Source organism: Aptenodytes forsteri, unplaced genomic scaffold (assembly GCF_000699145.1).
Source record: "Aptenodytes forsteri isolate BGI_AS27 unplaced genomic scaffold, ASM69914v1 Scaffold87, whole genome shotgun sequence".
Taxonomy (NCBI): domain Eukaryota; kingdom Metazoa; phylum Chordata; class Aves; order Sphenisciformes; family Spheniscidae; genus Aptenodytes; species Aptenodytes forsteri.
Genome location: NW_008796041.1, coordinates 856,210 through 879,953, shown reverse-complemented (window position 1 = coordinate 879,953; position 23,744 = coordinate 856,210). Strand labels below are relative to the sequence as shown.

Below are 23,744 nucleotides of genomic sequence, written 5' to 3'. Positions count from 1 at the left end.
TCCCCTATTTTCTTCTAGGAGATCTTATCTGTTCACATGACTCCAATCACTGTCTTAGTACTGCACTCCTGCGTCTACTTCCATCAGCTCACAGATCTCAGCCTTGATTTCTAGCATTGTCTCAGGGACAGAAAAGAGATCTACCGTGAGTTGGAAGGCAGCTCTAGCACCTTCCAGGCAGGTGCTCCACAACTGAGATGTAGCTACTCTTACCTACCTTGACAGTTCAGCATTTTCCTCTACAGTTTCCTGACCTTCACTTTGTTCTCTTAAGTGCATTCAGGACAGTCTTCTGCTATGAACTTCTCATCACCTTAGTTCTTTTTCTTCTTAGCTAGTTTTAGCCACCTGAAAGTTAAGCAACTGATCTAAACTAGTCACTTAGATGGCATCTATGAATGGTGAATGAAGAGAAACAAGCACACCCGGAGGTGGCTTTTCCACCCACCATTCATGTCACCAATTTAGACACCTCCACTGATGACAGAAGAACAATTAGCTCAGGCTATGCTTACCTTCCAGGGGGGTGAGACAAGTCACCTCATTCTATGTCTCTTTATTAGCTTCCCTGACTCAGCCACAAATTCAAACATACAACCTCTGTGCTGCATCGGTGGCATCAGCCTTTATCATTCAATTATTGATTCACAGTTTGTCTCTTTACACAGAATGCTATATCTACATTAGCCTGTTACACTTTCATCTTCTCCCTTACTGAGAACCTTCATTTATAAAGCTTACAGAGGAATCTGGCATTCTCTCCCTTTATCTTTTTCTGATTGCACCCATTCATCATTTTTTGTCTGAATTTTAAACCGCAGGTTACATGAGGATGGGATGATGTTTCTTACCAATTTTCAAAGACCCTGTCATGACAATTCTGATTTTTGTTTTAAATCTCTAGGTATCTCTATAATCAGGATAAATATTTTTAATCATTCGAGTAGCAATTTTGCTATGAGGCAGACTGCATTTATGCACTGATGTCATTGGGTCCCCCCTTCCCTGCCTTACTTTTACATCTCTCATTTCTGTAATTCTAGGGTTTATGAAAGGCGAGAGATAAGCTTGAAGAGTGAAACCCTTTGTCTGCTGAATCAACTAGAGCTCATGAGAACTCATGGAAGAGCACTTCCAGGTGTAAACAGACTGTCCTGTCATCCTTATCACCATTTAATCTTTTGAGCATTCATTTGAGGTCGACAAGAAAGCAAATAATGCTAAAGTCCATTTTCTGCAAAGAAAAGTAATTTTTCATTCTGAGAAGCAGTGTTACCTAAAAGTTCATCACTGTGTATCACTACCCTGTGACTCACTCAGAATGCACCTTCCCTTCCCAATTCTGCCAGTGGACAGCCTTGGACAATCTTTTCACCTTTCTGGTGTTCAGCCTGTCCTCATCTGTAATTTGACTTCTTCCTCCTTTGGGCAGGAGATTGGAAACTCCAGAGTAGAAAGCACCAAGCACATGCAAATTGGGCAGGAGATTGGAAACTCCAGAGTAGTCAGCACCAAGCACGTGCAAAACATCATCATCATCATTATTATTATTATTACTACTACTGCTACAAGGGAAAAAAAGACCAAACCAACCAACCAAAAAACCCAAACCCAAACTGTACCAAGAGCAATGACCATTAACGATACAGGAGAGAAATGGGTTCTTCAGATGCACTATTGTCCTTGTTTTTGGGTGGGAGGACAGAGAAAAAATAAAGCTTTTTAAAACACAAATATGGGACCAAAACAACAAATAGATGATTCTTGCTAAAAGCTGAGGAGGTTCATACAGAGTATGCTGGTATGTTAAACTAGCAGGATTAATTCTGGCTTTGTCTGTGATTAGCAGCATCACCAAGTAGTCACCTACTGAATCAGAAAAATCTCAACTTCCCCTGCCACTGCAGTACTTTTTGTTTTTAAAGCAGAACCCTCTCACTGGTGGCAGAATATCTGGGGAGGAAGAATGAGAAATTGAAATGTTAGTGAAAGCTGACTAATGCCAAAAAGACAGAGGACTCCTCTATCTATCGGGTGTTGACCCCTCCATTTTCCCTCAAATAAGATAACCTTGGTGCATCACTCCAAGTTAGGTAATTGTGTCCCATAAATCCAGACAAATGTGTAAGTAGGTAATCAAAGAGTAAAAGGAAACCCACAAAAAGCAAGTGTGGGAAGTGAGCTCATGAATTGAGCTGCCTGCCCAAACTAATCTACATTCTTTCAGCCGTCACCATAATTGCTGCATTTCGATTAACGTAGCTTGATTTGACATTTCATCGAGATTCCTGGAGACCTCAACAACGATTTTGTCACCTCAACATACTAACTGAACTGGCTCCTGATCAATACGGAGTCCATTTCAATTCGACTTTTCAAATTTGCTACAGCCTCAGGGACTGTTTTAACCCATTGCAGAAACATGCTGGACTATATTAGTCTAGATATGAACAACTTTTTGTAAAGCTTAAAGAGGTGAAAGCTTCAAAAATGAACTGAAAAACTATGGAAAAATGCAGAAAGAATGTCACACCCTTTCTCTGAACCAAATTAACTTTCCAAGTGTACTAAGGGCTTGTCTTCAGGTGAAAAACACTCAGATTGTGGCAAGGATTCTAAGGCTTGAATTTCAGTGCAGTAGGTATTTCTGAGTAAGTTGATGAATTCTCCTCGTGTTTGGGTACTGTCTGTTTAGATAAATTCAAACCCTTTCAAGATGGGTTAAAGCCCAATAGCTGTGGGGTCCTTCAATGGCCCTGGTGGAGAGAAATCCTGAGACAGACACATTTTAACAAAACCTAGATTTAAAAAAAAGTAATGATGTGCAAGCTAAGAAACATGTATTATGGTTAATGGGGACACTTCAAATGGGGACACTTCAGAATTAAGGGATGGTGCTGGGCAAAGAGCAACACTGTTGGTGCAAGGGAGTTTTGGAAACGAGGGGGTTGTCTGGACTGGTTCCTCTTTTGTCGTACATACAGTTGCGTTCCTTTACTCTGGGAAAGAACTGTCACTTTTACGGAAGCTCCAATATTTTAGGTCAAACCTTATAAAACTTATCTTTAAGAGATTCTTTCTTCCTCCTAGACCCTCCTCGTGTCTTGCATAAAACCACAATTATTAGACCAATGCTCTAACAGATTGCCACTCGCTTACATTCTGCACTCCACTCCATCAAAGCGCTGAACTGTGCATCTATGCTATTCAGAAGACATCAGCCCACTTAATCAACCCTAGAACTTGTTTTATACCAACATATCATCTTCTCCTCTGTTGTGATCTTATTTTCTGGCAGCTCAAAGTGTTCTCTGGGAAACTTGACACTGATCTTGTGAGGCTCCCTTCATCCTTGCCCTAAGGTAAGGGGAGATGCTACTTTCCATAATACACTGGAGCCCGCCTGCAACAGCTGGAGCTGCATATCTAGACATCAACTGTCTGCAAAGCGTTCTGAGCTACATGTACACACCATTCAATCACTAATTGCAAAATCTTGTACTTAATTCAGAAGAAAGAAATTCCTGTAATGTAGAAGCAATGGGTTAAACATAGAGCATTTTTAAGTGGCTCAGCTATACAATAGAGAATAATTAGGTATCCATAATAAGGCAGTTTAATAGTATACTAAATGACATTCGCCCACATAGGGTGTAATTAGTTTCATGTACTTGACACATTCATGCGAGATGTCAGACTGGAAGATTATTATTGTTTTTTCGTATCTAATTTTTAGTTAGAACTGGTTTGTCCGTGGATCTTCCCGCTCATTTGAGGATTAACAGTCCATTATTTTTGGAATGAGATTCCAGTATGACATTTCTCACATTGCTGTTAATTTTCTTTCCTGGCCCCTTTTCAGTACAGTGCATGTGGTTTTTACTATTCGATTTATTAAATTTGACATACCAAAGCACTTGCTCAGATTGGTCTGTTTGTCAATGAAGACTTTAGCAGAGATAACATTTCCAAAAGGCATGAACATCTGCAGAATGTCCTGGTCTCCAAACTCCTGGGGGAGGTGGTAAATAAAGAGGTTTGCCCCTTCTGGACCTTTAGGAAAACAAACAAACAAACAAGTATGAAAACAGCTATTACAAGTGCTATATTTAATCTATTTTTCCATAATACTTACTGAAGGTGATGGTCAGAAAGCATTTCACTTTCCAACTTTGACTGAACAAAAGCAACTGGATCATCAAAGGAACAGAGCTGAAATGCAGCTCTTTAGAGCATCCTATCTTGAAAAGTGTTTACTTGATAACTCTACTACAGAAGTTGTTAAACTGCAGCCTCTTTCTTCAATTTATACGAGTGTCTTTCAGTAGAATTATGGTTAGAAAAACAGGTACACAATGTATTACTCTCACAATACCCCAAGAACTGCACAAGGAGTTCTTTGCTGCCTCAAACACCTGCATGGCTTTGTCGGTTTAATTCTAGTTGTGGGAACTTACGGAAATGCAATGAGCTGAGCTCAGATTTGAGTATCACAGATGTAAACTCAAAGGGCAGGAAACTGGTGGAGATGGGAATAAAAAGGATAAGACAAAGCAAACCTTGTGACTTGGAAATCAGGGAAGTCAGAGAGAGAAAGATACTCAGAATTAAATTTGTACTGACTCATTTCAAAATGACAGCTTTTTTTAAAATACAAATTGCCCATAGAAGGCTCTGTTTCCTGGAAAAAACTTTGTGAAGTCAGTCTTTTAAAAAAGTTCAGTAAAGTAGTTGGGTTGAAATTAAAGTGGCTTTAGACAAAGTTGAGTTTGCAAAGAAAGGTGCAAACTTTGAATATTTTTCTTACAGCCAAAATTTAAGATACACATTATTAGTGCTGTTGGTTCAAACACTCATCCTAGCACTAGTAGGTTATTTTTTTCCCTAGCTCAATTTCTCCTTTACAATAACATACTGAAAATGAGCAATGGATGCCTGGAAGAACATGAGGTATGATGGAGCCAGACGTGTGGCTTTCCCATGCTGACACCAGTAGCATAAGGGGTACACAAAGGGAACAAATGTTTCTGGTAAAAACACATCTAGAGTAACCTATTTAAGTATTCCCTTGCTTAATGGAACCTAAGCGTGCCTCAGATGTGATGTCCTTGGTTTTCTGGAGAGGAAGAGGAAAGCGCGGATCAGATTTATAGAGTACCTTTCTGCAACAGAGTCACAAATTCCTCACCTCTCCCATACAGAAGAACCAGGCTGGCTGCTCTCTCTCAGCCTGAAGGAAAAGGTTGCAGTGTTTGCCCAAAAGGAGGGGATAAATGGATTAGAAAAAAAAAGTTTTTAAAAAGAAAAACATTTTTGGGGGGTAAAAAAAAAAAAGTGGAAAAAAATTGGCTACCTGGAACTTATTTCTTCTCACCGCAAGTAAACTATCCTATTCAGAAAATAACATTTTTTAAAATAGTAAGAGAAAACTTATTAAACAATAGTTTAGAGCATATGTGAGGTAGTTCACTGTGCTTCAGCATTTAATATTTATATAGCATTTTTCTCTGGTACTTGTTTATCCTCAATCACTTCAGACTCTTCACCATTCTATTAAAAATCATGTTAAGAGACAAAACATAGTTGTCAGTATTCAATGATGGAATTTACTCACTTTAACTTAACCCCTTACTAACAGGAACAAGACATATAACAAAAAAGACTGTATTTTAAAAGGGACACTGCCAATTCATAATAATAAAAAGTAAGCCTACACTTGATATGAACGTTCATAAACAGAAAAAAATTAAAATAGTTAGAAAAAAAATCAAACTGTCCTCCAATATGTATCTTACAATGACACCAAATAAACAATTTCTTTCTGGTGCCAAACAGTCTGTTGTCACTGACCAAAGTGAGTGAGAAGAAAGACAACTGCAGAGAACACGAAAAAATGAGGGGAAAAAAGTTAATTAAAAAAAAAATCCTTTCATTTCAAACAATCCAAGCTGTTAGCAGTAAATGAAGTAAAGAATTCAGAGAAAATATACATTTTAACTCCAGTGTCCCTATACAATAGCCAGCTGGGGGAATGCCAAATTTGTCTTCCTAGGAAACACTTCCCATAACAGTACAAGACACTATTTTAAAAGAGGATAAGAAAATTTCTTTTGAGGATATTATACTAGATTTATTTCCAAATCTTAGCCCTGGCAAGAACAGTAGTGACAACATAGATACAATCTTAGAAGGCATGCAATATTTTCCTGTCCTTCTAGAATTAGCTGGAAATTAGGATGAGAGAAAGCAATGAAAACAGAAACAACCCCCCAAAATGCCTGGGAAGTGTGCAGGGGAACGTAAGAGGGGAAAAGGGTAACCTCATTTTCCTAAACATCTTGTAATCAGTATTCATTTATTCTTAGCAGTAACTTCCTGAGGTTTATTTGCTGTTGGCGCGGGGAGAGGGGGCAATCATTCACTTAGTTGCTTCCCCGCAAGACCCACAATTAAGCAAAGAACCACTCAAAGCGAAAACGGATCTTGTCATTAACTCAAAACCTTAAACCTAATCAGATTAACTCCATTATCACAGAAAATGGAAACCAGAAGAGAGAATGGCACCCATAAAGGGATGATTTTTGTTACTGGTGCCTTTTCACGTGGCAGTTGGTAAAAGCTTTTATATAAGAAAGGATGGTCAGTAAAGTATAACTTAAAGGACAGATGGTTAAAAAATGAATTACATTAGAGGTCAAAAAAAAGAATACTAAACAGAAAACTGAGAAACGATCAAAGATTAGGCTACTCGAGGTCCTTCGTTAAGCCTCTGTGAAAGAAACAAACCCACGACACCACTTTCATTTGGCCGTACGTAGTCTGCTCAGCGTGGGGCTTGCTCCGCCGGCAGCGGGCGCTTACCTTCCTTCTGGCTGCCCGCAGCGCTTTGCTGCTGCAACAAGCTCTGACTGTACAACGTCGGCAGCGCGGCGGCAGCGTACTGCTGGATTCCTGAGTAGGCCTGGGTGAGCGCGTCCATCGTGCCGGCCGTACCGTTCGTCAAGCCTGTTGCGCCGAGTCCTCCGTTCAGGGCCGCCATACCTGAGAGCATTTGAGCAACTTTACAAAAAACCCAACAATAGAGAAAAGAAATTGCACTTGTTCATTAGTGCTTTCCGAAAGTCGTTGGTATTATATGACACTGACAATGACGGCAGTGCATGCAGGTCAGCACTTCACCAAATGGGACTGAAAACAAAGAAACACGACTTTGGCGTCAGGATCACTTTAGCACAAGGGTTGCACAGTCAAACGGACTTGCATGCAGCCTGCTACTGGCAAGTACTACAGCTCGGTGCTCCTGAAAAACTCTCTGCCCACCCTCCTTGACACCCATGCTTCTGCTGAGGGTATCTGAAGCTGGTAGAGTGGGACCCATTTGACCTGCATCCGTGCAAGCTGGCCACCGGGAAAAAGCAATCTGTGAGGAAACCAACTCTTTCTGACCAGGGTCTTTATCAACAGGACATAAACACATCACATCAGGAGTGTTTTGCTTATACAGAGTTAGCAGAGAACCCTGATTAACAGCATTTTGAAACAGCCCTCTGCACAATTATGCGCTTCGTCCCTTAGGTTTGCGGTAGGAAGATGGACTGCAATGCTCTGCGCTTCCACCCTCCTCCTTCAGTTACTCCAGAAGAGATGAACGGCAGCACATCTGGAGTGACTAAAAGTGCTTCATCCAGACCAGGCATCTTTCACGAAGAAACAAAAGCATTTGGTTCTAGCAATGTCTTTCTTCTCACTGGAAGCACAGTCGCATTTTTTTTTTTTTCTTTAAAGTGATTCTACATCCTGATAAATATCAGATTAATTTAACTGGGATGACTGCCAAAGAGGAAATTTCAGACTGGATTGCTAGCTGTGCGGAAAATGGCATCCCTCATCCGTGCAAACAGTGCTGTCTGCAAAAGAAGTTTTACTACTCTGACTCAATGGTGGACAAACTCCTGGGCTACAGCCTCTCTCCGTTGCTTCTATCCATCATGATGGCTCCTAAATGAGCCACGTTAAAGTTAACAGTGTTACCACTTACTTTTTTCAGAAATTCCAGAAAAAGTGAATTTTCCCTGTTAGAGCTACAGTCTCTTTGGCAGTTGAAGGGGTGGCAGAGTTCAGAGCCCTGCTCATTGCCCACACCTTCGACTTGTGTCAACCGGAGCTGACAGCGCTCATCAGGACTGAGAGTTAAGCCAAGTTTTCTGCACAACTAGCTATCCCGTGCTCCCCAGTTTTTAGGTAAACAGCTCACAAGCAATTTAAAAGGGCTTAATCAGGCCCCTCAAGGTACAGTAGATCAGTCACCGGAAAAATGGGGCATCCGGAACCACCAGCAACCATTTCTTAGACACTGACTGTGTAGTGTTTCGGTTGGCAAAATGATGGGTGAAGAGGTGACTGGTGGAGCCATATTAAGATCCAAAAAGCTAGGAACACTAAAGAGAAGGAGAGGGCTTCATTTCAGAGCAATAATAAGCGATTATATGTAAATTGGAGAAATGTGAGGAAATAAAGCAGAGGACACTTTATAGTGAATTAACAATGAAATCTATTAGACTGGGAAACAATCTTCAAGAAAGTGGCATAAACCTTATCACATGAGTAATTCAGAGATAGAATGAATACTGCAGGGAATTATCCTGCATTGACAGAGGAGGATAAAGATGCTGACCTACTAGTTTTCTTCCATCTCTTATGTAGATTCGAAAAGTGTATTCCTATGAGTCTCTGATAATCAGGACAATTGCTCAAGTGGCACCTTTCTGGCTCCACCAGAGTCTGTGCCAATTAAGAGAACTGTACTGCATAAATTATACCTTTTGATATTACTATAATTTGTGTGACTAAACACTTGACAGAGATGTGATATTCTTAGCCTTTCCTTAATAAAATGTCTCGCACTTTGAAGATTTCTCTTTCCCCTCCACCTCACTTCAGAGCACCGCTGCATCCTGATAGGAGGTACTGGCTGCCACTACTTTGAACAAAAACCTCTGTCAGAGCACAAGAGTGCCAGATATTTGTTGTATAATGGTTCCAGTTATAAAACAAAAGCTTGCAAACCAAGATAGCTTGTGAAGCATCTTATATCTAAAAGACAGGACATTTGGAAAATGAAGATTCAAAATAATAATAACAATAATAACAATAATAACAATAACAACAACAACAACAACAACAACAACAACAACAACAATAATATCCTGAGCCTGACCTTAACCTGCTCTGATGTTTTCGTACTTAGGTTTGTGTCATTGCTTGCATGGGTGTACACACAGCACTGGTTAAAGTAAAGGCTCCTGACAAAGCAGCTTATATCTCTCCTTTTATTATAGTGTTGAAATAGCTTGATAATAGAGGAAGCATTAGGATAACGTGTTATCTTTTGTGACTCATCAGCCTATTAGATAAACATTCTTTGTGTCGCAGTGGGCAGCATCCTCCCCCTTCTTTCACCTAGAATCAATAGCCCCTTCCCACCCAATGATTTCAGATTAGCAAACAGCCAGACAGCCCCGGCTCACCGCACTGTTTCTGGGAAGGGCACTGCTACTGCTACTGCAGCGCACGTGTCTAAATACACCTCCCTCCTGAGCAAAACAGATCTGCAGAAAGCTCTTGACATTTTTTCTATTCTCCATTTTTACATTTTTATGAAATCTACAAGGTCCAGCTGCAGTTACACATCTCCGCCATCTCTTTATTATCTCTACCAATGCACCTCAGTCTGATATTGAACTCTGGTTCCTTCCTCACTTCTGTGAAATAACCTTTTGGAGTCTCTCATCTACGGCCTTCTACTTTTTTGGGTTACTCTACATAATACAGAAGTGACAATGCTTGGCAAGTCCAACGGTCTCTTAAAGTGCTTTCCAAGCACCTTCAAATCTGTCACAAATAGTTTTATCTCCATTTTACAGATGTAAATATGGGGGCAGAAAGGCTAAGAGACTGCCCTGGGTTCACACACAAATATTGTGTCATAGCTGTCCAGTATCCTGAATCCACGGTGTTCTTTCTTAATTGCAAAGAATCTCTTCCTCTCTCTTTATTAATTTTTCCTCATTATTCATAATTCTTTTTGTTAGTTACATTATTTAAATTTACATGCCCAAAGGAGACAGTTTAATGTTTTGTCATTTAAGGTTTTAGATGCTTCAAGCACAACTGAGGGAAGACTGGGTGAATCCCCAAATGTACATACAACTGTTGCCAAACCCTTGGAGACAGTTAAACTTACCATACTCCACTTTCTTTAATTTTTAAGGCCTCCAGACAACTTTCTACAATGCTTCTCTCTACAATGACAGCACTATCGGTCTCCACAGCCCAGCTGCTTTTTCATGGACCCAGACAGGATCCAGAAAACTGATAAAAGTCTTTTAGTGAGCTCAGTCTGGAAGATATTCTCCTTGTGATTCTCACATACAGAGCAGGACATGGCTTCAACAGAAGAGTACCTCTTCTCCAACACCTCTGTGTAAATCAATGCCCAAGCCCAGTGCCACCTTCTGATTCATTTTTGGGTTAAGCTCTGCTTGACTTGTGCTTCGGATCACTCTTGTTAATTCCCCAATTAGAAGCATGTCACTCAATTCCATCTTCTCTGCATAATTACTTCAGGAACCTCCATGACCAGATGATGTTTGAATGTTTTTACTGGAGTGCTTATGACCATGGCATAGTGTGAAACATCAGACTCATTGATCGTGAGGTTTCCCGAAGGCAAACTCCTAGGCAGGTTTGAGTGTGAACGACTGGATCAGACACGGTCACTAGGAAAAGCACTGTCTCATCATTAAAATAGACAAGGGAGGTTGTTGCAATTTGAACAATGCTTTGCTATCATTGCATCACAAGTACCTGAAATTGATAATCAGTGTCACCCTTTTGAGAGAAACAGTGCCACAACAGTGTGTTGTGTTGTGGGGAAGCAGTTTCCCCTCTTTAGATCTCCCTCTCTTATATGTATATACATAGACAGACATAGCCACATATATTTTGTAAGTGAGTGCTATACACATAGAGATATTCTAGGCACGTACACTCTCTGTGTCCATAAAAACATCCATGAAGAAGACTTGGGACTGAAGCCGCTGTTGGTACAAGTCCATGGAAGTAATGGTGGCTTAAAACAAGCTGAAATTTGGTACTAGGTTGTGAACACGTCATTAACACTTCAAATGACACATGCAGATAAGTTTGCACACACATCACCTCAAAATACTTGCTGAGAAAACATAACCTCTTTGCTTGTAGCCTAGCAAGAAGAGTTAAAAGGAGTGCAACAGAAGGGTTCCCATGCAAAGTCAAGAGCTCATAGGTGATTCATTCTTGCTCGGTCTTGATGAAGGGGACATTATCTTGGAGTGCTCCAGTGTGTCTGGGTTCTTAGTACTTGTGGGAGGGAAGGAGTGGGAAGCCATACTCTGCTCTTGATATTGTGACTCTTATAAACCAAGTAAAGCACAATGACTGTTTATCAGGAAAGCACATTTAATGATTTCTTACTTATGACAGGGTAGGTCTCTTGCTAAGAGAGCTCACAAGAGGAGATCGTTAGCTTTTCATGCATGCCATTTTTAGTGGCTTGCTTTAATACTAATGTAATAATAAGAAAGGAAACTAACTTCTGCCATTTTGGGACCTAATACTTACTTTTCTTAAGTTGTTCTTGAGTCATATTTACTATGAGGTTGTTTGTGTGAAATACGCTTGTCCTTGCCAGAAGCAAGACCTGTTTTATACAAGACCCCATGCAACCACTCAACATTGCTACATGGACATCCATTAGCCCCCTTCCTTCCCAACTCCCAACAATGACAACCAGAGATCACAGAACAAAAAGATTGGGTGAGCAGCCAAGTAACAGTGACAAAAAGGACATCATGCAGAGCATCAGAGTGAGCAAGAGATACTGAGGAGGACATCCATTCCTGGGGGTACATTATGATGGGTCACGGACTGGCAATGACCAAATAGATTCCTTGCATTGCAAAAGGAAATGCAAGGAGCAACAGCAGCTAAAAAAAAAAAGAAGGGGGGAAAATGCAGCTGGACAAATCTCTTCCATTGCAGGCAAAGGTGAAGTCATCATAGCAGAAACAATAAAAAAAAAAGTCCTTCTTCTTCAGGAAAATCTTGACCAAGGCTAAGAACAAGGAAGAATGTTCTAACAACTACCGGCATCTACTTAGTTGGAGATGCCAGGGTTTGTTTAAGATGTCATAGGATAGATGTGCATGCTCTGGTATTACAGGTAACTGACTGCATCATTCTCTCATACTTGCCAATTAAAAGCCAAAGACTTGCCTTCATTTTTAAAGTATGTTGCTCTCAAGTCAATTTGATAATTCCTACAGACATTTTAAAAGGACTGCCTCCGTGGCAAACATCTTTCTTATCACTACATTTCTGAGTGAGGTTTTGTACATTGGGGTGATATACCTGTTGTCAGACTCCCTAAATGAAAAAGGAGCCTCTCCTATAACCTAGATAACCCAAATCCCTGGTGACATTTCTTTTACCTCCCATACGCCCTGCAAGAACAGGAGTCTTTGTGCAGGGACCCAAGGGACTTCACTTTGCAGAGCAAACTACGTGAAACTAAAAGACTCCAGAACTGCATATGTACCATGAATGGAACTAGATGAACTTGACCCCCTTATTTTGTATATAGATTAAAAATAATCATATCATCGCTTTACAATTGATAGTTTTTGTGGCATGATTACCGGGGAAGGCTGTCCACCACAGCAATAAATACTCACTGTTTACGGTACCTGCTAGTGCATTAATATTATTCAGTCCAACAGTGGCTCCAGCCAATCCTTGGAGAGTACCCAGAGAAGTCAAAGAATTCATGGCCGCACCAGCTGTGGAATTAGCAGTTGATGCAGCCACTGAAAGGAAAAAAAAGCAAGGCGAAATTAAGGACATATTTTGCTTATTTTAGTTGATCACAAAACAGCTTACAATAATGCTGAGCTCCACAACAGGGCTACTTGCAAGAAAAAGAAAAAAAGAAAATGGGACTAATAGACCAACCTTGTTCAAGATATTACTAGTATGTTTGTTCATAGAAAGTGTTGATAAGCCTTGAACTGCAAAGACTAGATCACAAAATTTAGCATTGTGTTATTACTTGCAAACACAATGCAGAAACAGTAAATATGGGATCCATCCACTTTCTCAAAAGTTTGTCAATCAACCTAGCATCCCAGGCTGATCAGCTAACCAGGCTATTGAGATTTTCCCACATTTTAAACTCTACCATTGAAAAAAAATAGAATTACTCATTGTAATTTTGTCATACAACAGCCTTCTGTTCTGGGCCCCAAGCGTTCTAAGAGAAATTTTAATTATTCTAAGTGAGACACTATGCCATTATGGCTCTGCCCTAGGACACTGTATGAACATCATTTAAAGCCTTGAAGTTTACCAAAAGAGGAATGACCAGCCAAATACAAAATGTAACTACTATCCATTTTATTGCAGGCTTTTAGCCTGGCCTTTGTACATAACTTGTCATGTATATGCACCCCATAAATGATACTGTATGCATCCCCAAAAGCTCTGCCAGAGGGGAAGCTGAGGCTCAGGTGGAGAAAAGGTCCTTGCTGCTACAATGCCAAGGGAATGATGAAGGTGGATGAGATGGATCCATCTAAACTACATGCTTAGGAAGAGAACGAGACTCACTCTCTTGCCATAGGAAAGTAATAAAGCACGTTAGAAAGAGCTATCATTTAGGATAGGTTAGACGAATTAGAAATATGTGTCTCTCTCATAGAAGGGCCTTGAATAACCAGCGTAGATTAAACACTTAACTTACAGGTAGGTAAAGTTATATCAGATGAATCACACTCATAAAAGCTGCAGAAGCAATTAGGTTTTTAGCTTGTCTCCTGAGCCCTACTTTAGTGCATCAATCATAAAGACTTTCTTTTCCTTTAAAAAGTTGTATTATCTTCTGAAAAGTGAACATTTAAAGTCAGAGTTTTGTTGATGATTTACCAGAGGCACATCACGTCTACACCATGCTTTTTTGCTCCTATTCATTACCTAGCTGTGAAATGGTTAAGATCACTTTTATCTTGATGCTCTTTTGAGATTACCAAGTGAACCCTCAAGAAAGTGAAGTCTCTACAGTTGGCCAGATCCAGTAAGGAAAGTAGGAGGCAACTTTTTCACTCTGTGGGTAAACTTCAAAGCTCTAAGCTACAAATAACCCATCTTTACAACCTTAAGACTCACCAAAAACAAGCCTTCACACTCATGGTGCCTCAAAGTACAAAAGACTCTCCTGGTGTGGGTAAGGAGAGATTTCCAGACTCCATGAGACATTCCTTGTCCCCACTTCCCTAGCATCTGCAATGTTAACTTGAATAATTTTATATGCTGCAGATAGAAGCAGCTTTGATTATTCATTCAATCTCTCTCCAGAAAGCAATAAAAAGCCAATAATGTCTTTGATTAAAAAAAAAAAGGAATTAAAAAAAATAGGTAAAAAACCACTTTTGTCAGATAATGTGGGCACCAACAGAGAAGAGAGAAAAAAAATCAAAGTGAATGAATGTCAGTGAATTCCCTGTGACCAACACTGCTCCGTGTTTCTGCTCATGTTCATTAGCAGATCATTTAAATGAAGTATATAAACCTCAAATCTGAAGGATCTGATTGGTTTTGACTCGGCTGAATTCCATCCATTTCTGTTTCAGAGGATTATTATCCTTTTGAGGAAACACATATATTTAAGAAATGAGAGAAATAGGGGCTAGGAAACTGCCTGAAAATTACATTAAAGCTCCTGGGGGCAAATAACTCCTGCAAACGAGAGCCATATGCTTATGGATTGTCAACACATCTGTTGGAGAAGGCAGAAAAACCTGACTAAATCCTTCCCTCTTGCACAGCCCACAGAGTGTGTTGTGGTGGCTCTTATCACAGTCTCACTGCTCAAACACGTGCCTCAGGGATGGCCAGTATCTGGGACCAACATCTCTTTTCTTCTTTTATTCGTATCAAGTTTCTCTATTCCATCAGACAAACACAGAGCAGGTGCCTCAGTGATTCTTCCATTTGAAGTTGCAATGCAGATTATCTAGTTTGCCTAAATAATGACTTGGCATATAATCAATGTAAAATACTAGTTGGAGCACTGAAGCACCTCAGAAATCAGCGTTTTGTTGTTACAGCTATTTCTTCTGCTTAGCAGTGATCTGTCTCATAGATCCACTGGGACAATGCTTTTTCCTCTTTGGCTTACTATTTCTCTGAGGAGAAAGAAACTGAACAAATTGTGTGGTTTCCATTATCTTATTGAACATGGGGTGAACAGGAACAAAGGGAGCTCCTTTTGTTAGGGCACTTGTAAAGGACAGATCCAGCACCTCGCTGGGTGAAGTTTCCTGACAGATTCCACACCAGTCATCTCCTTCTCTTTGACTGAGGCCTGCATGTATGAAATGAAGATGAAGACAGTGATGAGCTAAAAACTATCATAAAGGGACCATAAAAGGTCCAAGATATTGAGAGAGGTGAAAATTTCTCACAAAATGCTGGATAAAACCAACAGATGAAGCAATGGTATTCCTTGTCCCCAAAAAACTTAAAGGGAGATGAAACAAAAGTTAAAAGGTCCTACAAGACACGTGTGGAGGCTTAGGCCAGCTGAAAGTTTTTACCTCATGTGCTCCCAGAATACGTTGAAATCCATTTAGAGATAAGGACTATGCTTCTCCTGTCCTTTGCCCTTTTCTAGTTTCTTTCAACTAAAAAATTGTAAAATATATTGAACCAAAGGGAAAAAAGAAAAATCACATGCCTTGTGGTAACAGGAGATGACTGTACTACTTTGGGCGAACCTGTATAACTTTCCTGTGTCAGCAAAGCTCTTGGGCTCCACAACTGCTCAGAATAATGACAAAGGAAGTATAATTCACTGTCGGAATAGCATTATTCTATATTTATGGCTTTTAGTTGTCCAGATGACAAAAACAGACTGGATGCCTACCAAATTTATAAATTGGTTTTTACCAGGTTCCCCTGCCACCAAATAAACTAAAAGAAAACATTTCACAACTCCCTCCATCCTCCACACCAGAACATTGCTTCTCTGAATTGAATCACTTCATCGTGCTGCTTAATAAACAGTAGGCATCTGTCTCCAGGTACGTAGGCAGCTTGATGTACGGAGCTGTAGTGCCACTAGGAATTGCCCTCTTTGTACTACTGGTGCACCAGCATTTGGTGCAACAGTCAGGAAAACCAAAAGGCACCAAAAAATGTGCAAACAACTTAGTCTTCTGGTGTCACTCTGTATGACACACCCTCTATCCACAACATCTGGTGTATTATTTTTCTCTTTTGAGCTGGTTTTGGCTGGGATAGAGTTAATTTTCTTCATAGTAGCTAGTTATGGGGCTACCGGCTGGGGTTAAACCACAACATCTTTATACTGGGAATTTTATCCTTGCCTTCTTAAAATCTATATATGTCAGGGACTCAATGTGTTTCTGGGGTAGCATTAAGTGAGTTAGCTAATACTGAAGCTAGGGGGAGAGATTCAGCGGACTGGAGCTCCAGCCTGATGAATGCTGGCTGAATACACAACAGTTGACAAAGAACAGAGCTGCTTTTTACCAGCTGCACTGATCATTCCCTTACAATGTTAAGCCCTGGATAAACATCAGAACATGACAGATAAGATTTTGTCTACTCAGAGGAACTTTTTCCTCTCTAACATTAGTCACTGGAATAAACTGACAACTTTCTCAAAGAGGCTGTTGCTCAATCAGAGACTATTGGCAGGAGTTACAGGATTGAATCCTTTGGCTGTTGTTGCAAGAGTTCAGTCAAGATGTTCATCATATTCCCACTGACCTTAAAAATCTATTAATAAGTGAAAACAATATCACAGCATTGGATAAAGAGGTCAGTTTAGACTTGTAAGAGTAAAGAGTTGTCCTGTAACCTGTAGAAAAATCTGCCCTGTTTCCTGCAGATATGTTGCATGCTGGTCACCTGTTGCCTTCTCCATCCAGGCCACATACAGGGACTTTACAGAACTCTTTAGCATCTTCAACTATAAAAGGTGAGGTTAAAAATGTTTATTTTACTATTAGAGACCTTACTGTTTCTTCTTCATTGACCCCTCTATTCCCACATTTTTGTGTCAGTCTCATAGCCTTCCTCTTTTCTTCCAAACTCAACTCCGCTTTAATAAACATCCAGAAATCTTCAAATAATACAAATAATATTATCAAGAAGCTGTGAACTGGAGAAGTGTATGGCTGCAGCCTTCCCCCAACACACCCCCAAATCACTCCCAACCCCAGCCATTTGATCTTACTGTGCTTCCTCCATTTAATTGATGAAAATTTTGCTATCAATCAGCTTCATTATGAATAAAGAGACTTGGCCTTTGGTAAATATCTTCTTTAACAGAGCTCTCTCTGATACAGAGAACACATTTTCATTTGGAGTGGATGCTATACACAGCATAGATATTTGTGTTTAACTAGAAATGTTGCATTCATAGAGATTTTTAAGGCTGGAAGGAGCTGGCATTTTCAACTATTCTCCTCAACACATTTATTTCTGCCTGTAAAAGGTTATAGCACCTTTTAAATCAGAGATTTTTTAATAGAAATCTAAACTAGCAATGAGCCATTTCCCTTTTAATTTAAATAACGTTTCAACACAATTCCCAAAAACTATGCCAGCCTAGAAAAACAACGGGTATTAGCATAGAAACTTTTGGCCATTCGTTTGGCTAGATTATGTCCATAGAGTCATGATGATTTACATCATCTGGATTTACATCAGCTGGAAAACTAGATTCAGGATAATAGCATCTAGGAAAGGCAATGATGTGTAAATATTTCTTTGGCTTTGCTGTGCACACCATGGATGGGATTAATTTCCCCACCTTTGGCAGCCTCATCGTTAGTTTAAGCTAGTCTAGTCAAAACTACTGGAGTGTCTCTGAGGTTAAGAGTTAAGAGACCTCCAACTCAAACACCCTGCCTTTACATTTCTATCTCAGGAAGGGCTGAATTGCCCTCTGGAAGTGCCCCTGTTTCCACTGATTGAGATGGTGAACTCAGAGTAGACATAGATCATTCAGAGAGGAGATGTGTTGTGGGATGGATCCTGCCCTTCCTGTCGGCCACATGTTGTGTTACAAGCCGGTGATCTGAAAGCAAGGGATCTGCTTTCATCCTGCACGCAGAACCAATGCCAAACCAGCAAACTCAGGAGTTTGAATGTAATCACCTCAATCAAATCTTGGGCTCAGAGAATTGCCTGATGCTGGGCAATTCTGAGCTAATCTGCAGAGGATGTGCATTTTTCTGCAAAGCACACCCTGTCAGAGAAAGGAGCTAGGCAGCATGGACTTACACAGTGCTACAGCATACAAAGTAGGGTGGCCTTGCACGAAAGCATGCAGGATGAGCTAATCTACTAGATGCTATTGATGCCTCTCCCACTTCTGCCTCAAACTTCTTGTGCTGCCCTGGATAAAGCACTCGCTATGTTTTTTGCTGCAAGACAGGGCTAATTCTTCTTCTTCCCAGTTGCTGGCTTGTCTCTTAGAAAGCCATATCTTGGAGGCACAGGCATATTCTTGTCATGCCCATTTACTTCCTACGCCTAAGACCAAGGAGTGCCCTTGAGAGGGCTTCTAGGTATACTGAAGAAAGAAAACCACAGACCTGTGTTCATCTGTAGTACAGCCTTGGGCAAATCCTACCCCTCTCATGTCTCAGGGCCAATTTAGAAAATGAATCTTCTTCCCCAACAGAGGAGGTCAACTGGAGGGTCCAGGGAGGCTGCCTGAGCACTCGGTGATGAAACAGAGTACTAGATAAACACTCCCTCTCACTGTTGCTCTGAAGAAAAGGACCTATTCAAATCACACAGGTACCACTATGATTTAGCAGTGAGACTGTCTGCAGTGTGTAGTCGACCCCATTCTTTCCTTAATTTTTTTGGTAAATGTCTAAGTAATAAAGAACTCCAATGACTTCTCAGCAAAGTCATATACCACAGAAAAAAGGGGTCTCTTGGAAACTCCATACTCTACATGCTAACTTGGCACTATTTTATGGCTGGTGATACAAAGGCTGTGCACTCTCTCCATTCCTCTTGGCCTTGTCTTGTTCCCTTCCTCCTCTTCCAACACTGGCATGCTGTCTGGAAATGGTACACAGTCACACTGCAGGCCTGGGACTAAGGTATTAAGAATATCAAAGAGGCATTTCGAAGATTTTAAGTTAAGTTTCTTTTTGGAAATATCACTTTGGTTTTAGGGCAGGACTAAAGGAGAGAACGGGCAAAGAAAAGCAAGGGCAGCTTTAGCTCTTTGCCTGCATGGAGGTTTGCTGTAGACCTTCACCCACCCCATCCATGTGAAGAGAGCAGCTAACGTTTCTGGAGCAGAACCAGCTTCCTGGTGCTGCAGGACTTCAGGGCAGGTCGAAGACTGGCTTAACTACGTTGCGGCTTTCCACGTAGAGATTCACAACGGTAACTGCGTCAGCCCTGCTGACAGCTTTGCTTTTAGGCAGCTCTCGGTTACACTCCACAATTGCCTGTCACTACCTAAGCACAACAGGAAGCTCAACGTTTACTTTGATATCAGCTACCTGCTTATCTGTGTTCTGGTCACACCCTGCTTAGTCAATTGTAGAGGATGTGCATATGTTTAAAAGCAAATGACACTGCTCGGCTGTGAACCACAACTTTGTTCTTCTTGTTTTACTTAGTGGAGAGTTTAAATAACTCAGTGTTCAAAGTACTTATTTTGCTCCGGTTAAGACGATACAGTAGTGCACCAGGGATCAGTATTACCCACAAATTTAAGGTTCAGTATCTCTATGACTTTAAGCATGAGAAGTTGCAGAGAAAACATGTTCTCTTTTGGGAGATGCTCCTGTCAAATCTGTATTGGCGATTGTCTGAGTCCAGAATCCTCTTTCTTGTACTGAATTTGGGTGTATTTCTGATTTTCTGCTGCCTTCCTGAGCTCACTGACTCCAAGGACTAGATAAAATAGATCTGACTTAATCTGCTCCTGACTAAATGGCTGCCACTCAGAGGGACGCAGATGGGCAGAGTTGGCCAACAAGAACCTTATGAAATTTAACAAGGACAGATGCGAAGTCCTGCACCTGGGAAGGAATAAACACTTTCAGTAACACAGGCTGGGGATGGCAGGCCTGGGGAGCAGCTCTGCAGAAAAGGACCTGGGGGGGTCCTGGTGGGAGGTGACCATAAGCCAGCAGCATGCCCTGGCAGCAAAGCAAGCCAACAGAATCCTGGGCTGTTGGAACAGGAGAAGAGCCAGGAGACCCAAGTGATTTTTCCTCTTTACTCATTAGATCACATCTAAATACTACATCCAGATTTGGGCTCCTCATTGCAAGAAAAACATTGATCAGCTGGAGGGAGTTCAGTGGAAGCCAGCAAGATGGTCAGGGGTTGGAGCACTCATCCTGTAACAAGCTGGGCTGGTTCAGGCTGGAGAAGATATGGCTTCAGGTGGACATAAAGCAGGCTCCCAGTACTTATGAGGAGGTCATCAGCTAGATAGAGCAGTAGTGCGTGGTGGGAGGACGAGAGGTAAATTGAAACAAGGAGGTTCAGTCCAGATATAAGCAAAAACATTTGTACCGTGAGGATTGTCAAGCACTGGAACAGATTACTCAGATTGCCCAGTCCATGTCCTTGGAGGTTTTCAAGACTTGACTGGATCAAGCCCTGAGCAACCTGATCTCACCTCACACCTGACCCTGCTTTGAGCAGGGGGTTGGACTATGGACCTCCTGAGGGACCTTCCAACCTCGATTTTTCTATGAACCTATGAAAAGTAGAACAGTGCAGCAGAAAAGTAAAAAAAGTCAGGTAACACTGAGGCAGAATAAAAGAAAGCTGAAGAATGAAGATGTGTTGGCAGAAAACTGAACAGGAGATCTGGCTTCTGTTATTGGGTCTGTTTACAGGAATAGAGGTTGACACCGAATATGCCACTGAACTCTTGGCTGTGCTTCTGATTCTAGTCTGCCACAACTACTTTGTGTGTAAAATTTCCAGGGCTAGATCTACATCTAACAAAAGGAGGTCCTGACCTTGGATGCTTCCTTGAGATTTTAGATTCCTTTTAGTTTCCTTTAGATTTAGCGATGTGCAACAGAAAATAAAATCGTAGCAGAACGGAAAGAAAGGATATAAAGAAATTATGCAAAGAGAGTAAATGCAGTAAGAAAAGAAAATCAAAATTATTTCAATACTTCTAACATCTCCCCAGTCAGTGACATAGAAAAAAAATTATGAGTTGGGAACAAAAGGAAAAGAAATATTAAACCCAAAGTAGAAATCTCTAGTTTTAGCAAGCTGAATTTAAAATCTTTGTCTACTACCCAAAATCTCTTGGGTAAACAGAATATTCCATTGTCCCTTTGTTAGTACAAGAGGGATAATAAAGCTAAGAGACAACACTGGATTTAAGGATAATCAGATTAAGGCTGCATTCTCTGCTTTCTTTCTAATCTTTCGTTGCAAAAACCAACGAAGTTTGGAACAATATCTTGCAAACTGTATCTAAGCAAGATGAACACCTGCTGGCCTGAGTGAAAGACTAAAGATACTGGACAAAGTTTAGTTGTGTTGGACAAAGTCTATGCAAAGCTTCCAACTTTGGTCTGATTTACAACATCTTATTTTGGTTGTGGTACTCTCTTAAACAGAGAAGAAAGGCACCCAACTGTAGGAGGTTCTTATGTAGCGGGGAATCTGGACCACTGATCTGGTGTTATGCAGGATTCTGGCCAGATCTGATCTTACACGTTTAAGATCAATTGATTAAGACGTGTTTTCTTTCTGTAGCGCTAACAACTGGTTGTTTTAAAGAGATGGACGCCAAAAACCTTCTCCTAAACTTGCGAATTAAATGTCTCCTATGGAAAAGAGGAGTGATTCAAGTATAGTAATGATGAAGCTTATGAAATGAGGATTATAAACATGGGTGTGGGGAGAAGTGGGTAAATCAATCACACCACCCATGTGACATTGCTCTCAGGAATTTGCAGTTGCGTTTCTGTCTGAAATGAGCACACTCCGTGGGCTCTGACTGCATAAGGAACATTTTAAAGGGGAAGAATAATTAAGCGATGACAGAGGCATCATCATTATTAGATAATCACAACCCAGGGGCATTAACAAACGTTGAGTGTCTCTAATCCCATGGGGTCTAATTATTCTGTGATAATAACCACACCTCCAAGTTTTAATTTATACTTGTGGAGAATCTGGAGGGGAGGTGGGGGAAAGGGGGGCATTTTAATATTTTTGCTGAAAGAAGATGCAGTTGGCCTTTCAGAAGGGCTCATCAGTATTCTGATCTAACTAGCATGTGTGATTGGCATTAAATTGTCTGCCCTTTACGGTGATCTCCAGCCAATCTGAGTATTCACCCTTGCACAAACCAGTGGTCTCCCAGTCACTAACATAGCACCAGCATGCACCGGTTCTGTTTCTTGGGGCAATTTTTGGCAAAGGAGAGGTGGATTTTCCTAGTCTGGGGAGGTTAATTCTCCGTAAGGTCCTCTGGCAAACACATGACCATTTGGAGGGAGAGAGAAGTAAAAACTTGCTCATTTTCTGGTATCTTGGAAATGCTGTCTGACATGTCAAAAAGGATGATTCTAGTAAGTTTAAGTGCTCTGCCTGTGCTTGGATAGAATAAAGTAAAAGTGACAGACGCACTCCAGGGAAAGAGCACCAGAAAAGCAAGAGAGCAAGAAAGAGTCAGGGGAAAACAAGAATGACAATATAGAAAGACATATACTAATATCACAGCCTTTCTCAAATAAGTCAGTGTCCCTCTTCTTCTTCATTACTCACAGGTGAACAACTCCTATGAAAGATTTTCCATATTTTCTCAGGGTACAGGAAAAGAGAAGCACCGGTGAGGAAAGGAGGAAGGGAAAGCAGCATACACTCAACATCTGGTCGCTTCTGTGTGGCTGGGTGAATGCACGTGCAAATGAGACTAAGCAAGACAGAGCGGCAGAGGGAGAGGAGGAGAGGAGTCTTTCCCCATGGCGATCCTTTTGGCTGAAGCTGGCTTTCTGAAAACAGCTTTATATTTTACAAAGTCCTTTGAGTACATTCACTTATACAAGAAAAAAAGAAAACAGGGAGGTGAACAAATTCATTCAAATTCTTTGCAAATTCAGTAGAAGGCAAGATCTTCAAGAACTGGAGACTAACTTTAGGCTCATAAATCCATACTCTTCAGTAGTGCATGGGTCTTTGAGAGCTAAGGAAGCTCTGTGAGCTTGGGACAAGTGAAAATCAGGGTCACTTATCTTAATCACTTATGTAATTTATGTTAAAGCCTAACTTGACATTTCTGATTGTCTTCAAACTACAGTGTCTACACCGAGGATCTTCCACAGCAGTGCAAAGAAGGAGGAGAAAACAGAGCATACAAAGGTACTACAGGTATGGCAGACAAACCTATCAGCTGGCTATTTTTGTAGTTTTCTAGTCTTACATTCCGTAAGTTTCCTCCAAACTTATCTATCCAGCAGAAGGTATTTTAGGAAACAAGGGGTTATTGATTGGGCATATCTTTGTGAATCTAGGTTATTGTGTTTAAGGGTACACTTTCCTGTGAGATTATGAAGATGGAGAGAGAGAGTAAAAAGCAAGTTAATATTCTGGGCCAATTC

The 23,744-nt window shown here is 40.8% G+C and overlaps 1 protein-coding gene across 1 annotated transcript in view; it reads right to left on the bottom strand.

Moving 5' to 3' along the window:
* Positions 1-23,744, bottom strand: part of CELF2 (CUGBP, Elav-like family member 2) — a 384,808-nt gene that overhangs the window by 6,821 nt on the left and 354,243 nt on the right. Inside the window, exons 11-13 of the mRNA XM_009285480.2 lie at positions 12,786-12,905; positions 6,862-7,041; positions 3,910-4,053 (exon numbers count right to left, since the gene is read on the bottom strand). Coding sequence (XP_009283755.1) covers positions 3,910-4,053; positions 6,862-7,041; positions 12,786-12,905 — 444 coding nt within the window. The remainder of the gene's footprint in view (positions 1-3,909; positions 4,054-6,861; positions 7,042-12,785; positions 12,906-23,744) is intronic.